The sequence below is a fragment of the Centruroides vittatus genome, unplaced genomic scaffold (assembly GCF_030686945.1).
Source record: "Centruroides vittatus isolate TY-2023 unplaced genomic scaffold, ASM3068694v2 contig_2349, whole genome shotgun sequence".
Classification (NCBI taxonomy): Eukaryota; Metazoa; Arthropoda; class Arachnida; order Scorpiones; family Buthidae; genus Centruroides; species Centruroides vittatus.
The window spans coordinates 198,506-216,361 of NW_027121469.1; the positions used below are offsets into that span (position 1 = coordinate 198,506).

The following is a 17,856-nucleotide window of genomic DNA, read 5'->3' on the forward strand; positions in this document are numbered from 1 at the left end:
TGAAAGCGTTTAGAAACTAGTCAAGTAGGCTAAAGATGTCTTAACAACGTAAAAACACGTAAACAGATAATAAAAATATCTTCTTTACTCGCCACGGAGAATAGTTTGTTCCTGGTGATTGGACATGGCGAGTAAAGAAGATATTTTTATTATCTGTTTACGTGTTTTTATGTTGTTAATACTGTATTTCCCAAGCTCTATTTTACAAATAGACTAAAGATGCTTTATCTAATGCAACATGATTTACTTGAAAATGATAGAATATGTGACGTATTAGAAGCAACATGAAAGTAAATTACAATTTGTATTGCTGGAATTTCTTATAGAAAATTATTATATTATTACAAAAACTGAGTGTATAAAAACCGCACATCGTTTAGTACTTACTATATGATAAATTGTCTTAAAATTTTAATCTGACAACTGGAAGTATGACTGGTATTCGTTAAAATTCCCAAATAAATCAACTAATTTGTTATCGGAATCTTTTCTATTTCTGTACTCTTCCGTTATAGATTTGAAAATTCTATTGAAGAAGCGTTACTTTGCGAATGATTCACAAAGTGACGCTACGAATGAGGAAATATTCGACTCAGACTATTTCGAGCATAAATACACAATTAATGAGAAAAATATGCGTAGAATATGCCGTAGCAGTAATTGGGAGAATTTTGTAATATGTTTCCAAGTTTTCATCAGCAGTTGTATTTTATGTAAATATATAACAATAATTTTAAAAAAATCTGTCACTTAATTTTATTGATTCTTTGATCCACTTTGACAGTAAATTATGAAAAGTCCATTCGAAGAAAAAAAAAGAATAAATAAATAAATAAAATAGGACAAATTTTAATTTGTTATAAAAAATTAAATTCAAAATGTTTTAATTATTTTTTAATATATTTTTAATAATTAAATAACCCATAAATACACTTAATTACTTAAGTCTTATACAGTAAAATACGGCATTTAAAAAAATTTTAAGCATTTTACATTTTTATATCAAATGTTATCTTTATATTTTTTGAAGTGTTTCTTATCAAATAAACACACTTAACATTTAACACATTAATTACTTTAAGAGGCAAAAAAAAATTATGAATAATGTTTGATTTTGATCTTCGCCCACGATTCGTCGAAATAAGTTAAAATTTCGACATCATCAACATCCATATATAGATGCGTGTGTTACGTCAAAGGTGCCAACGAAATTATGTCGTCGTCTCTGTTTATGCTATATATACAGAAGCCTGTCTGAACTTAGCAATAGATGTTTCCTGTAAACTTCACTCTCAAGAGTCAAAAAGTTAAACATAATCAGGTAATGTTTATCTTAAGTTCTGAAAAATTATTTTAATTTTTTAGATGAAATAATGTTAAATTTAATAATATTTAACATTGAATTTGGGTATAAAAAAAATTGGGTTGCGATTGCTTTGTTTGTATAAAGGGGTGAGGTTAAGAAAAACAGGTCGTGTAATTATTATTTCTAATATTTAAGGATTTCCTAGATTTAAATACAATTATATTGTTTTCAAAGGTTTTTTTAGTCAAACATTTTTATTATTAAGACGAGATATTAACGAAAAGTAGATAATAAAATTTACAATCTTTATTGAAATCTCTCCAATGATGACTAAAAAGTTGAGTGTAAATACTTATATATACACTCAACTTCATTAAATTAGAAAAATATTTCTATATTTTGAATTCAATGTTTTGAAAAATATATAATAAAGAAAATTTTAATTTCTTTTTTATTGCATATGTAACAGAAGTTAATATAAAGAATGGTTTATTATGTTAATTTTGATTATAATTCAAGTTTTGGATTTAGAAACACATCGAAGATTTTTTATTCAAATTTGTTTTTTTTTTTTTTTAATAATTATTAAGTCAAAAAATGTCTTTGGGATTAATTTAAGCTGCGTAAAATAATTATTCAAGGTCATCTTTGACTTTAAAAAGAATGTATCAAGTTAGAAAAAACATCCTAGATATATAAATAAAAAAATTATCTTAAGATTTCTCGACTAAGTCGAATTAATTCTAAATATAGAAACCACCTCTGCAAAGTTCATTTCTGTATGGTATTGTATACAATGTCACAGTTTCGGGTAGCACTGGCAAGAAAACAAAAAGTATTCGTATGTTTCTATTTTAGATAAAGAGAGATTCTAAAATTTTTTTGGAAATTTTATATAATGTAGATTTGTTTTAGATTTCATTTTAAAGAATTGTACACAGAAGTTCTAAATTTCTCCATTGATAACTTAGCAATTTTAAGCTTTAATTCGCTAATAAAGTTTTTACTTCATCAGTTTTGGATATCTGAGGTAACCCAATTTTAAATATCATAATTAATTCTAAATCATTATTTATTCGTTAGCAGAATTTTTAAGATTAGAAATCTCAATTGCTGTACGAAAAAAGAAACAATACTATTTCATTATTTTTTATTGTTGGTCATTGTGAATTATGGTAATTTTTATTGTGTTTACATCATACTAGGGAGAAAAATTTTGACATCTGCTGCAGAAACCATATTTTAATCACATGCTCATCTTTAATGCGTTTTAATATAGAAGCAGTTAAGGTATAATATACAAGTCCTTAATTTCTTTCATATTATTGTTAATCGAAAATTTTCTAATTGAAATTTCTTATATAATAATAATAAATATTTTCGAATCTCAGGAATCTATCTCCAAGAAGCAATAAAATAAATAAAAATTTGCATCTAACTTCGGAAAGAATTTATATTCTGAAATTAACAACTTCAGATACGCATTAAACAGTATAAAAAATAATTTGAATATGAAATTTATATACTTCAAAGTTTGAGATATTTTTAACTCGGGATAAAATCTACAAATTAATTGTTTTTAAAGAATTGAGTGGTTTTCTGTTGCTTTAATAATATATTCTAGTTTTATAGTGCTGTAGAACATGTCTGGATAGTGATGTTACCAGCGCAAAATCAAAATTTTGAAATGGATTTTGTTCTGAAATTTATAAACAGTATTAAGTTTTGAAAATATAAATTTCAACGATATTATATCGAGCTTTACGAACACGAAAATGAGGGAAATAGTTTTATAAGTAAAATGTCTCAATAAATACTGTATATTGTAAGTATTAATGATGATTTTTGGGGCGTACGACAGTGAATTTCTAGACTTATAAAATCGTATTTATGGACCTACTATACGATGTCATCTCGGGCTACAGTTATGATCCTCTCTGAAAATTCCTCTGTCTGAATCTGCGCCGTCTTTGAAGAGCTCTTCTTAATCGCCCTTCTATTTTCTACAATACCTTATCAACTTTCAATTATTTATTACATTCAAAATTTATTTTTCTTATTCTTTATTGTTATAATTCTTATTCAATTGGAAACTCATTGCATTTCTTCGGAACGATGGCTTTACTATTAAGATGAATCGCCTTTTTTTCCAAAACAATATCGTTAAAACTATCCAGAAACATTCTAGGTCAGGAATAGTGAATCTTTTTTGAGTCTGTACGCCGAAGTCGACATTTAACTCATTTTTGACTCTGTCCTACGGACATCAAGAGGGACTTTTTTCCATTACATCATGAATTCGGTTAGGCTTACAATGGAACAGTCGAATAGTGAGGAACAGTGTTCAACAAATTCGGCACAGATCACTTGTGAAAAATTTCAGAGAAATAAGTTAGATTTTATAAATTAAAAAGTGGAACTGTATCTCAAATAACAATACTTTTGCATAAGAAAATGTTATGACGCGAGTCTGAGACTCCAAAACGTGTAACTTACTAAAACTCAATTATTCTAACAAAAAGTCATAGCTTTGCCATCAAAAGAGCAAAACTGTTATAACTTACTGAATCGTACGAAGCAAATATTTATGAAAATAATAAATACCTAAATTAATTGTGATGAAACATCGTTAAGTAATAAAGATTACATTACATACCGAATTTAAACTGAATATTTCACTTGATTGCCGATCAATGAAATTAGCTCATTGTTATTTAATCGTAATTTGGGTTAATGTGTACCTAGGTAGTCCAAGATGGCGGCTCGTCTCCGATTCCAGCAATCAGAAGACAGGGAACAGTGAGGACGCACATTCTAACCTAACCTAACCTATTCCAATAAATTACCATAATTATTAGCAACCAAATTATTAGAATAGGTTAGGTTAGGTTAGAACGTGCGTCCTCACTGTTCTCTCACTGCGCCGAAAATTGAGATTTATGAAAATACTTGTACTGAAGACAGTTAAATAAATCAATCTATTGTAACCAGGGGCGGATCTACGTAGGGACTAATAGGGCTTAAGCCCTGGTTCCCCAAGTGTCAAGGGCCTGCGGCCGGATGGCCGAGCGGTAAAGGTTAGCAGCCTGCCGCCCTGGGGACCCGGGATCGAATCCGGACGGGTCGAATAATCCCCAGGAATTTTTCGGGGGATGGTCCGTCCGGATACGGTACGTGGTTATAGCAACCACAATGGGGCGACCGGGTGGTGAGGGATGGTCCCCGTCCCTCACCACCCGGTCGCCCCATTGTGGGCCTGGCCGAACCCATAATGGGCTTGCTATAACAGGTCCTCTTAGTGCCCACAGGGCGGAAAGAGTTACAAAAAAAAAAGTGTCAAGGGCCCACAAAAATTGAAATATTTTCATAAAATTTTAATACTTTTTCATTAACAATGAGTACTTATCGTATAGTAAAAATAGGTTAATATTAATAATATAATAATAATGTTATATAAATAAATTTTAAATTCTAATTTAAAGATTCTTAATCTAACAAAGAATGGGTCCCCGTTGGACTTCAATAAGCGCTAGGCCCCGAAAAAGTAGATTCGTCCCTGATTGTAACTGAAATACTAATAACTTGCTTATCTATTTGTATAACGTATTGATTAGCGACAATATGTTAATAAATACATTTTAATAATTTCAAAATAATAATAAAAAATAACGTTTGTATTAACTTTATTTTGTTTATTAATTTTTTAACATCTTTATTTTATTATTACTAATTAAGAAAAGGTGGAAAAAAATTGAATATTTTCCAGAATTTGCTTCTGTTAATGCCTAAATTATTTGTGTTTGCCACGACTTATTTTTCAATATAACGTTACATTAGTCAAATAATTTGAAGAAAGTAAAGCTGTAATTAATATAGAAATTTATTTTCTTTTTATTATATTCATAAAATGACAAATACGATCGTTTAATTCCGATAAAAATAACAGATGTCATTAAATACTTAAATCAATTATATAATAATAAACGTTGAGAAGGGTATATGATGCAATCTGAGATACTTAGAAAAAATTATTTCATATTCATATAAAATTACGACTATTTTACTTTAACGTATCTTATTAATAGGATGAAAAATCCGAAGAAAACAACTTGATTTTTTTAAAAAAATTTAAAAATCAACTTACTCATCATCTATAAATAGTCTAATTAATTATATTCATAATTTTTTCCGTTTTAATTACAACATTGTAATAATTTGTTTATTTATTTTATGTAGAGTATATAATGGGTTCTACATTCAGGCACAAACATCTTTTCATGTTCCATAAATTTTGGGGTAAAATAATTTTTAATATTTCATTTTACATATCTTTATTATAGTTATAACTGATATTTTAAAATGATTATTTTGTGTGTGTGTTTTTTGTACTTTTATAGATGCTAATTCGGATGGAGTCTTAACCTGGGATGATTTTCGATTGTTAGCAGAGGTAAACGAATTTATATTTTGCGTTAACAATTACGCCGAAATAATCTAGACCTACTCTAACTATCTTAAATGTAATAAACATAAACGTAATTTTATGAACATCATAAACACTCCCATTCCATGTCAGAATCTGTTACAAAATTTTTACATACATTTACAGATCATTCTAAAAGTGATCTATAAGTTTCTATGAGTTTTCAGTAAACATATTTTTTGACTGCCCTGATATAAGTAGTTTTAATCTAACCGTCTTGGTTAACTGAGTTTAGGTTACCTTGTAGTTAGGAATGTAACTTAACAAATTTAGAAAAGATTAACGAAAATTGCAAAAAATATTAAAAATGCCGACTCGAATCACTTAATTTAAATAAATATATATTATAATTTTTTTCATTTTGAGATCTTTATCTTTGCTAAATAAATAGCAAATGATATATATGTTATATTAAAAATGTACTTTGATTTAATTCTGTATAATGTAGTACATGGTTCTCCGACCTACAGCCCCCGAAACATATTTATGTGGCCCGAGTAACTTGTTTTCACCAACATGTTTTATCAACAACATTCGAACTAGTTTAAAGTATGTAAAATGTTGAAAATATCAATACAACTAGAATGAATAGAGTGTGATATAAATGATTTTTATAAACACCTACTTAAAGAAGACAGTTAAATTTTTTACAAATTTCTGACAGAAGAGCATTTTAAGTCTTAATAAGTTTGCACGGGCGATATTTTCTAATTTTTTTTACTATGTACAAAACCTTTTCCAAAATCAAATATATAAAATCAAATATCAAACATAACCGTCTAACAAACACATAAAGAAGATTTTAATGTTGGGTGCCACAAAATTTGTCCCCCAATGTTGATGATCTTTCGAAAAAGTTTGTAAATTGCACATTGATTTATGTCCGTTGTTATTCAGAAACAATAATTTAAAAAATGTTAATTTTTGACTGTCTTTCAAACCCAGTCCCTAGACTTGTTTTTTACAGCTCACGTGATCCTTCTTATAAAAAGGATGGAGACCTCCCTGATTTAATATAACGTATAATCTAACGAATATGTTTTCAAATTAATTGATATTTCTTAAATTTTGATCAGTTTTGCAGAATTTCTGTTTGTTCTGGTATAATAGAGCGATTTTGACATTGTATTTTCTTTGATGTTGCGTTAATTAGCATATAGAACTTTGATATAATTTATTTTAAAATATTTATATTTCTTATTAGAAATATACCAAGATACAAAGAAGAGGTAAATTAGAAAAGGATGTTTTCGAGCGATGGAAAACTATATTCGACAAATGGTGGAATGAACTCACAGATCATGCAGATTTCAATAAAGTAAGCCGTAATTTATACTCTATGTGGTCCATAAACTATAAAACAGGAATTATAAAAAATAGAAAAAAACACGAGAGAAATATAATACTGTATATATATTCAAAGTACGATCTATTGGCATGTAGCCTATACACGTTTTAGCGTGACGTGCAATTTTTGTACAGCTGCAGAGAATTTTTTTTTCCAATTCTTAATTCGTCGACCTTTCCAGTACTTACTATTTGTGAACTATGCCTTCTGAGTTAGTCCACCAGTGGCCGAGTGGATAAAATCACCGAACACTGATCGTTGTTTCGCGCCTCACCAATGCCTGGCCACGTAGCGTTTTCTGGGTTTTCTTCACGCGCCTAACGCCTAAATAGGATTCATTTTCCCATAGAAAATCATCTCCGGAGGTATCCTCCATTGCCCCGAGTCGCGTTACATTAATTATAAATATATTTCTGGTTAATTTGTAAACTAACTTGAATTTTTTTTCTTTATAGGATACAATTGTTGAATTTGATGAATGGTTAAAATTTTTTAGCAATCTTGGTGCATCCACAAAGTGTCATAAAGAACTTCCCGAATTTCTTCAGACCTACCTTCATTTGTTTTTTCAATGCATGGACAGTAACAGTAAGTTTGTGTGTATGTAGTATACATATATATATATATTTATAATAATATTTAATCCTCATTAAAAAATATAATATATAAATATATTTATATATTATATTTTTTAATTGAGGATTATTATTTTCCTCATTAAAAAAAATAAAAAATAATCTGTTTTATTTCACAGCGTTCCGTGGAAACACAATATATTCAGTATATATGAATGTATTTTGTGTCGCATTAAGTGAATGACTCACTTATATAACAGCTATAAAATTCAAAATAAATGAATAAATTTATTGAAAAATGCAATAGCATGCCATTCTTAAGATATCTTCAAAACCAAACGTATCATCAATGAATTGATATCAAAAATTAATTGCATATAGTGCAATTTATAAACAATTATTCGTTTAGTAATTTTAAATGTAAACTCACTCACTCTCTGTAATTTGAAATAATATTATTTTACTTCAAAAATCTACAATTGAAGTAGAAAACAACAAAACATTAATTAATATCTATTTCACGCATAATTGATCTTTTAAGTTAAAAATGATTGCTTTTGCATGTTATTTTACAATGAAAAACCCTAATTTGAAAGATCAAAAAATTAAGAACAATAAAGATAATTAGAATATTTTTGTTTACGATTACGAAATTTGATATTGCAATAAAAATGTTGCTCCATATGAAATTTTGGCTATTGTTTTCCATATCTTACGTAAAATTTGAAAACATATACCATAGATTCCATGATTTATGTTCTCATGGGAATATAAATCAATGATGTATGGTATTGTCGTCATGGTTTACAGATCGTGACAAGATTAAATACTACAACGAAGATTAGAAGATTAGGAATTACAACGTACAAACCTGTTAAAAGTTAGGTAACATTTATTTAAAACGTTTTCGAGACCAATGCCACTTTATCAAGAACAGTCATTTAAAATTATTCTGAATTATAAGAATTTTTCTGTAACAGTTACGAATTATGATGACGACGACACGCTAAGCCGAAATCGTTTCAGATAAATGTTATAAACCGACAAGAAGTAACTTTATAAATTAATAACTTTACACATTTTCTTTTTTACAAAGTAAAATGGCTACTTTTTTAAAACAATTTTTAACTATAAGTTCGCCGTATTGAAGTTTGCTCTTAAAAACAATATGTAATTATATATATACAGTATATAATAATAAAATTTGATATATATGTATGTGTATTTATAATGTATTATAATTTAATATAATTATTTTATTACCCATTTGTAAATGAATATCGTTTTTCTACAATTTTGACGAAACTCATTATTTAATTTTGGTTTTAATGTGGGAACTTTTCATATAAAAATACAATTAAGAGTTTCATTACATTCTGTATTTTATAGTATACAGTTTATAACTTATATTTTGATTAACTTGTGTATGATATATTTTTTTTTGGAATAGAGGATGGACTGTTTTGTTTAAAAGATTATAAAAAATATTTAACAAATTATAATATGGATATCAACAGAGCTCAAGAATGTTTCATGTACATGTTAAACGTAAGTGTCAATTAATATAAAATTAAATATATAATCAATATTCGAGAAAATTTATGATGATTTGATTCGTCATTTACAGAACGACGACATTGCGAATGGAAATGCAATGACTTCGGACAGGTTTCGAGAACTCGTATATGATTACTGGGTGTCCAAAGATCCGAATTCGCAAGGAAAGTATATTTGTGGACCTTTCGATTCTGCTCTCTTAGATGAATTAGAAAAAATGAAGGGAACAAAATAGCATGGTTTTTGGAAATTTAATGTTTTATAGATCTCAAAAGATCTGTTTGTATTATTTAGAATATTATTACAATAAAACTTATTTCAAATTATGTTTTTGCTGCTATATACAGTACATATTAATTATTTTTAAAACATTTATACTTGTCAAGATATAAAATGCTTAATTAAACTATTTCGAAATTTATTAGAAGGACCACGTATATGAAATTCAGTTTTAAATTTCGAGATGTATTCAAAATACAACAAATGTATAAATGATTATTTTATTACAGAATTGCTTTTTCTCATAAATTAAGAAAATTAGCAATATGTATAAAGTTAGTTTATTTTAATTTTTCGTGTCATCGGTGGTGGATACAAGAGGAGGGCTACAAGAGCTAAAGCTTAACTCTTAAGCTAGTATTTAAAGCAAGAGCAAGCATTTTGAATAACTATGAAATATTTCTGTCATAAAAAAGCAAAATATCTTAATTTTTCAGATCAGATATTCGAGAAAGCTTGACACTCGATTCTAGACATTCTTCAAACTGTATAAATAGATCGGTGATAGTGCATTGTATAATTAATTAACAACAAGAATTTAATGATTCTTAGTGTTTGACGCTTTACAAGATGTATGAGAAACTATGGTCATCCACAGGGGAGTAAATATGGCACTTGCCCCTCCCTGGAATTGGGTAAAAAATTCTACAAACTTTAAACGTAAAAGCGATTGAGATATGTAGCCTTACATCCTCCACCATAGTATACTTTATCTTAAAATTTTTTTACAGGTTGGCCCGTTTCGTTCTTTGGCGCACAAAAATTAAATAAATAAATAGTTTAGTAATTTGTCGTCCTAGAAAATTTTCTACGAACTCCCATGAAAGAGGCGTATTATTTTTGTCAATGAAAAACGTTTTATGGAGTGAAATTATACCTGAAACTTGGACTTATTAAACAGTAATTTTACTGTTTTATATATAAACGTACAAGATTTAAATGAAACCCAAGCGAACATATTTTATAATGCGTAACCAAAAATGTATTGTTAGAGACAGAAAGTCTTTTATGGGATTATCGAAATCTTATCCAAAGATACATTATCTAATATCGCTTAAGCATCATTATCAGTGGCCTGCCGTCATAGGAAGCTATAGAAGCTCCGCTTCCCTTGTATTTTCTAAAATACTGTATAAATGCATATTGCGCGATTATTTTCATATTTGAACATACTTTGAATTACTTAATGCTGTTATAATAAAATATTAATTTTATGTATTTTATTACAGATTTCTATACATGTCAAAAAAAACAAGATGGCTAAGGGTTTATTTACACACAACAGTGACGTGCCGGCAAAGTGAGTGTTGTGTGTAAATGGACCCTTAAACGCTTCCAACGATTCTATCCCGCGGCCGGATGGCCGAGCGGTCAAGGTTAGCAGCCTACCGCCCTGGGGGACCCGGAATCGAATCCGGACGGGTCGAAAATCCCCAGGAATTTTTCGGGGGTGGTCCGTCCGGATATGTCGGTCCCCATCCCTCACCACCCGGCCGTTCCATTGTGGGCCTGGCCGAACCCATAATGGACTTGCTATAAGAGGCCCTCTTAGTGCCCACTGAGTGGAAAGTGTCACAAAAAAAAAAAAAAAAAAAAAAAAAAAATACGATTCTATCCCTTAGACACTACTAGGGAGCTATTTGATTTAGTGAATTGTTTTAAGATTTAAAAACTAAAGAACACTCAATGTTATTTTATGTACGTTTCTTTGCAAAGTTATATTTAATTATAATTTTCTTTTAATTATAATTATATTGACAGATTTTCGGACAAAATCTTTAAAATTTTATCACTTTTAGACAGTAATAATTTTAAATATTATGAAAAACAATTTTCCCAAGCGAGTTTTAATTCTTTAAATTAAGTAAATTTTATGGGAAATTTTTTGATTTATCTAAATTACTTAGTGAATTGCAATACTGTATTTATATTCGTGTCCGGACTATATTGACAAGTAACTCTTAGACATAAAAAGTACTATAATTAATGTCAATCCGAACAAAGACGTACTAAAAAAATTATATGATTTAACATCATTAATTTTTACGGTACCATCTACCAGTGCGTTTGTTGAGCGCAGTTTTTCGACCACGAAGCAAATTCATACATTGGCCAGGAACACTCGGTCGGAGGAAAAATTGTCGTCGCTAGCAGGGCCGGATTTACATAAGGGCATTTGGGGCCTGTGCCCAGGGCCCCCACAAAACTGAAAGAAAATTATGTTTAAACATAATTTTTTTTTCTATTACCGCGACAGCCTAGTGTGGCCTAATCATGAGGGCAACAGGCAGAGAAAACCAAACCCGGGAAAAAACCTATGAAACATCGGAAAATTTCGGGAAAAAATTTCACATAGGTATTTTTCAGTTAAATTAAAATAATTAGTTTTACACAATAAAATATATGTATGTCTACAATAACCTTATTTTTAAATGAAATTTACAACTTCCTAGTTCAAATCTAATTGAAAGTACAGTATTTTGTGTAAATTTTCTAAATCATCAAATTTGCCTACTCTTAAAGGGGGGACCCCAACCGAATTTGTGCCCAGGGCCCCTGGATTGGTAAATCCGGCCCTGGTCGCTAGCGTGGCTTTCGATAGAAAAGAGCTTTCAAATACGTTGATGGAGTCGACGACCAGCGACTTTTATGATAAAGTAATTAACGACTTTGCGGAAAAAATCGCCGAATAGAGTTAGGTTATAAAAAGTTAAAAAAACGAGTTTTTCTACTATTGTTTGTACCATATCAATTTATATTATGTATGTATTATTTATATTTTAGAACTAAAATACATAAATTGTTTATTTTTGTCATTTCCAGTATTTGTTTAAAATTTTTATAGAAATGTGAGGTTCCAGACAGGTCTGATCCGTCACGAAAGACGCGAAAAAACGGTTAATTCAGAGAAAAATTAATTAGTTTAAAAAAACATAGGAAAAAATCGTTTGTAGTCGGACACCCATTGTTTATATCAAACTGCGACGCAGAAACCATAAATCGCGGAAGGAAGTCGTCCTATGATCGGCGGAAGATCGAATTAATCTTCGATTTTGACCTTTCTCGCGCTTCAGGTAGGAGTCTCGTTACACTTAGTAACGAAGGACCAGCCACTCGAGAAGCGTGACTGAGGGAGAACGACCAATCAAAATGGGCGAAAGAAAGAACGGAGATGATATACAGTAAAACCTGTCTATGGCGACCACCCACGGTTTCTTCAAAAAGTGGTCTTTTAGACAGGTGGTCGTCCAATACAGGTGGTGCTGTAATACCGTATTTCCGCACGTATTTTGCACACAGATATAGCTAAAAGCCATATATACTAAGAAAAACTCGAGGTGAGCTAAAATAAGAGAATTTTTTCAACGATAGAGCTACATTGGAACTGTATTTTATTCTTATCGGATAACTTGATTAATAGAAGTCGTCGTGATTTTATAAGACAGATTTAATATCAGTATTTTAAAGATTAATACAGTATTCGCATTTTCTCGATTAAAATTCACACTTTCTTTTTTTCTATTCTTCGTTTGCTTCTCAGTTACGTGTATTACGTCATCGATATAAAAGCGCGTGGTATCTTTCCAACACCGGTTTTGGTTTTCGTTAGTTTAATCTTATTTTAACTTTAAAAATACTGTATTTTTAAATATTTAATATTTTCTAAGGTACAATAGAAAAATTATTAATTAATAATAAAACGATTTTATTATTTCTTCTCCTAATACGATTTCATTACATCAATGACAATCGCGGAATCGAAAAAGGAAGATTGCCTGTAAAACTGATTTTGTGTTAATGCGTTTATTGTTTGCCTGCGAAAATTACTTGAATATTGTTTTTATAAAATCATCGCGGAAATAAGGTACGTTGATACAGAAACTATTTATTGCACATATACTGTAAATAAGCTTCAAAAAAATAATAATAATAAATAAAATGAAATAAATTTTATCAAACGATGAGACCAGCCGATTAATTGTATCGTGTACAATATTTTATACCCCTAAGGAAAATACTGTAGGTCTACCGTAAAATAAATTTCGTTTTCCCACACTAAACTTCGCGGCTAATTGCCGTTGTGATAAACCATTTTTACTTTTTCTGATAACAATCTTCTAACAACAGCACTTCGGATTCCTTTCGTTTTTCGGACAATTTCGAACAAACTGAAATGAATTTCTTTTGTTGCTAGACTAATTCATTAACACCTGCACCTAATTTCAAGGGTGGGAGATAAAGTTCCTCTTTCTCCGAGGTGGGTTCGAACAAGAGTTTAGACTAATTCATTATACGAGGAGAGGGAAACGTTGTTGAGATGGGTTCGAACAATAGTTTAGACCAGATATATTTGCGGAAGTGGTCGCTTATTACAGTTATTGTATGTTGTTTCGGACCAAAAATCGATGCCCGCGGTCGCGTCACTCGGGTGGTCGTTTAATACAGGTAACTTAAACGAAGACTTATGTATAAACTATTCCGTGCCAGAAATTTTTGCCCGTTTTGACAGGTGCTCGTCGAATGCAGGTGGTCGCCTAAGCAGTTTTAACTGTACATGTAATCCCCGACAATCAAGGACACAACTAGGGATTGCAATCCAGCAGTGTTTTCAATCCAGCTGGATTTTTGCTGGACCAACATCATTCCAGCTGGATCCAGCGCGGATCCAGCGCAGATGTATTTTCGGTGCAGTAAAGTGTTATCTATCTATCTATCCAGAAATTTATGGCCTTTTTTTTTAAAAGAAATAAAACATTTTTTTAAATACTTAAGAAACTTTTATTATTTAGACTGGTCACTATAAATCAGTAAAACTTCTTACACATTAAGGTAGTAAACTTAACTTTGGTTTGGTTTAACATTTGAGATAGAGATAATTAAATTTAAATGTTTAGTTAGATTATAATGTAATCTTTTAGTTAAATAATAGCAAAGGTAATTCTACTAATTAATTTATATTAATATATTATAATAATGTAAGGACGGATAATCAGTGGCTAAGTGGCTATCAGTCTTACCAGTTTTCTTATACAGGCTCTACATATCAGTCTGTAGTTATTATAACTAATTTAATTATTCGTGTTAGTAAAGTAGTCAGTAAGTAATCAGTAGTTGTCTAGTAGTTAGTTATTATTATCACAATCCTCAATCACATACATTCATATCATCATATATCTAAGGTACTGATACTCATTAATTTAATGAACTATTTAACCAACTAGGTAGTCTCAGTTTCTCACTAATTTTCACAATAAAATTGCCTAGCCTAGCCCACTAACCACTTATAGAATAAAAGTTAAAAACTCTAACTTAATAGAATTAGAGTAGAAGTTATAAAATATTAGTCTTGTCTTGAATAAAGTATTTTAAAGGATTAAATAAAATTAAATCAATCACTTCTGTTATTTTTTTGACTTTTCTGGAAGTAGGATCTCAAGAAACAAATGATATTGATGGTGTTGTCTCCCAACCTACTTCTTAATGAACTGTATATATGTCCCGCTGCGGAGAAGGCCCTTTCTGCCTCTACGTTAGTTTGTTTCAGGGTCATCAAATAATCATAAATCGTTCCGTCACGTGATTCATTGACGTCACAACTGACCGTAAATTAGAATTATGCACCAGGACTAGGAGAGGAGTTACTTATTTTATTTAGCGCGAAGACACTTTATTTAGCGAGAGCGGAAAGTCAACTGGCAATTACATCAGCAGAGGCAAAAGGGCGGACAGTGCGGTGTAGAGAGGGGGTGTAAACATCATTTTGTAACATGGTACATACCGAGACATTCAGTATAAACAACCATGTATTCCAAAATCACCCTTTAAACAAAATAAATGATGGGAAAACTGTACCAAAGTTTATCTCCAGACTGTCGATTATTTCCATATTTTTAGCCACACATTCTCTCTGCTTTATAACCCCCATTGACAAACTTACAAAATTATGATTTTTTTCAAGCAGTGCATAAAAATTACATGACCAAATAAGACAAAAATTAACAAAACGTGGCCATATTCATACGACGGCCCGGAATCTTGCCTCTGGCGTAAAAATGTCTAGGCTGTGACTAAAGATGGAAAGTCGTTCCAGTCGTCGACTTTAGGAACGGATTGTTCGGGAGGAACGGCAACGTCACTCTCGCCGCCGAGAGATAGCGCACGTAGCAAAGCGGCAACGCCGACAACGTAGACTTTTGCGCCATTATTTAGAAAGTTAATTGAGTATTTGCGGATCCGCAGCGCTGGATCCAGCAGGCCGAAGAATGCGCTGGATCCAGCTGGATTGCTGGATGAGGGATCCAGCAATTGCAATCCCTAGACACAACGCACTCGGTTAACGTTCCGAATAACCAAAACGCATGTGTCAACGCGCAAAAAAAGCTGTTTCTCGTCTATTGTGCCCAACCTGTAACCTGTGCCACTTCGGACTTAGACCGCCAACAGACAAAGTCTCCCCGTGCCTTACAGACTTGTCAACGCCACTGTCCCTGGGCCACCTTCGATCGACGATCAAAGAACCACATCGACGCCCAGGGTGTCTGAACAGCTGATTGTCCTAAAAAACTATTTTGTACATAGTGTATGTTTATTTTATGTTAGATACTTGTCGTCTTTGTCTCTTCCGCCACCACGCACGTACGAATGGACCCTAGACCATCACTGACGCGCAATTAACTTATTGACCCTGGAAGTCGGCTTCTTACAGAAACAAGCTTCCCTATCATCAAATGTCACGGCACGCCACTGATGATTATGTATTTGTTCCGAAAATGATGGATACACTAGAGTCTAGTGACTAGACTCTTGCTAATCCAGCTATTTCTTGCACAGATTGTACGAGATTAGCGAGAATGTCGGATTACTGAGATCATATAGGCATAAAAACAATGAATGATATGATCTGTCGCCCTTCGGTACTGATTCTTTTTGGATGTAGGCGGGTAAATAGTACGGCGCGTTGACATGTATTACTGTACACAGAAATAACGTAAAACTAACGTAAACAGGAAAACAGGATGTATGGCACGACTAACATTTTCAAGGAAACGTATAGCATAATTGAAATTTGCGATGGAGAAAAATTTGAATTTCAATTTTAGCGGGTAAATTTTAACTAGTTATTGTTAAGTATTTTTAATGTGGGAATAAAAACAGCATAATTCTATTGGCTATAAACAGAGGTTAAAGACTGACTGATTAAATAAATAGAAAAATACTTTTTCTTCGTCTTTACTTTTTCTATTGTTTATATGGAGTCAGCATTTCCATCTTTAGTCTGTCTTCTCCACTTCTCTTTGTTCAAAGTGTCATGTCTGAAATCCTATGCTCCATCTCAGCTTTGGTTTTTCCTCTTTCTCCCTCTATCAACTTCCAACTTCCCAATTTTCTTTCTAACATAGTCCTCGCTTCTTCTTTTCTTTGCTCGCTACTTTGTTTCATCTTCTTATTTATGGTACCCACCTTGACTGTTCCTCTGATGTAATCATAACTGTACCTAGTTCTCTCCTTTCTCGCCACACATCCATCTCAGCATTCTCAACTCAATTTCCGCCATCTCCTTTTTCTGGGCTCTTGTAATTGCCCACGTCATCAATGTATATCATTGCAGGTCTTACCACGGTTTTGTTTATTAACCTTCCTTTCAATTTGCAGCTTATTTTCTTACCACACAGCATTCCACTCATCTTTCTCCAGTTCACCCATCCACTCTGAACTCTATACTGGATTTCTGCACTCATTCCTCCATCACTCGCCGCATATGATCCAAGATACTTAAATTTGAAAACTGTTATTAACTTTTCACCTTGCAGTTGTATATAACTCTTATCTCCTCTAAATGTCATACACACTGGCTTTGCTCTGCTTATCTTCATGACTCTCTTCTACGCTTTCCTTTTCTCAAGCTTCTGTATCAAAATCAAAATCAGCCACGGAGAGAGCAAGCCAGTCCCAAGCACGGATAGGCCTAAATGGTGAGAGTTGATGTCAGAAAAGATATCCGTCTGTAAAACTTATATGCGAAATCCACATTGTATAATGATAAGAGAGAAAAATACAGTTAAATTTCAAAATTACAAAATATAGTATAACACAAATAGAACATTACATTACATGAATTATTTAAAATTCATAAAAACTGATAAAGTGTAATACAGTATTAGGCCTATGTTATAAATTCAACTCTCTTGTGATCACTATATCACCCTTAACATTGTCTATACTTGTGCATCCATATTACATTACGGTAAGGTGACCAGACGTTCCGCTTATAGGTGGTCTATTCCGCTGCCTCTAAGTTTTAAAAATG

At 31.3% G+C, this 17,856-nt stretch overlaps 1 protein-coding gene across 2 annotated transcripts; it reads left to right on the plus strand.

Moving 5' to 3' along the window:
• Window positions 1-1,173: 1,173 nt before the first annotated feature.
• LOC136971182 (sarcoplasmic calcium-binding proteins I, III, and IV-like) lies at window positions 1,174-9,595 on the plus strand. Of its 2 annotated transcripts, XM_067265659.1 has the most exons (8): window positions 1,191-1,321; window positions 2,512-2,596; window positions 5,543-5,602; window positions 5,704-5,756; window positions 6,994-7,107; window positions 7,593-7,725; window positions 9,163-9,260; window positions 9,340-9,595. In XM_067265659.1, exons 3-8 carry the CDS (start codon window positions 5,551-5,553, stop codon window positions 9,502-9,504), a joined length of 615 nt encoding a protein of 204 aa, XP_067121760.1. In that variant the 5' UTR covers window positions 1,191-1,321; window positions 2,512-2,596; window positions 5,543-5,550; the 3' UTR covers window positions 9,505-9,595. The 2 variants fall into 2 exon arrangements, with proteins under 2 accessions (XP_067121759.1, XP_067121760.1); XM_067265658.1 differs by lacking the exon at window positions 2,512-2,596 and having other exon boundaries at window positions 1,174-1,321.
• The last annotated feature ends 8,261 nt before the right edge of the window (window positions 9,596-17,856 follow it).

Bases quoted from the DNA above. Each gene is read 5' to 3' on its own strand.
- LOC136971182 (XM_067265658.1), top strand. From the start codon at position 5,551: ATGGGTTCTACATTCAGGCACAAACATCTTTTCATGTTCCATAAATTT. The intron at 5,757-6,993 runs GTAAACGAATTT...ATTTCTTATTAG, and splicing joins ATTTTCGATTGTTAGCAGAG to AAATATACCAAGATACAAAG. The intron at 9,261-9,339 runs GTAAGTGTCAAT...CGTCATTTACAG, and splicing joins GTTTCATGTACATGTTAAAC to AACGACGACATTGCGAATGG.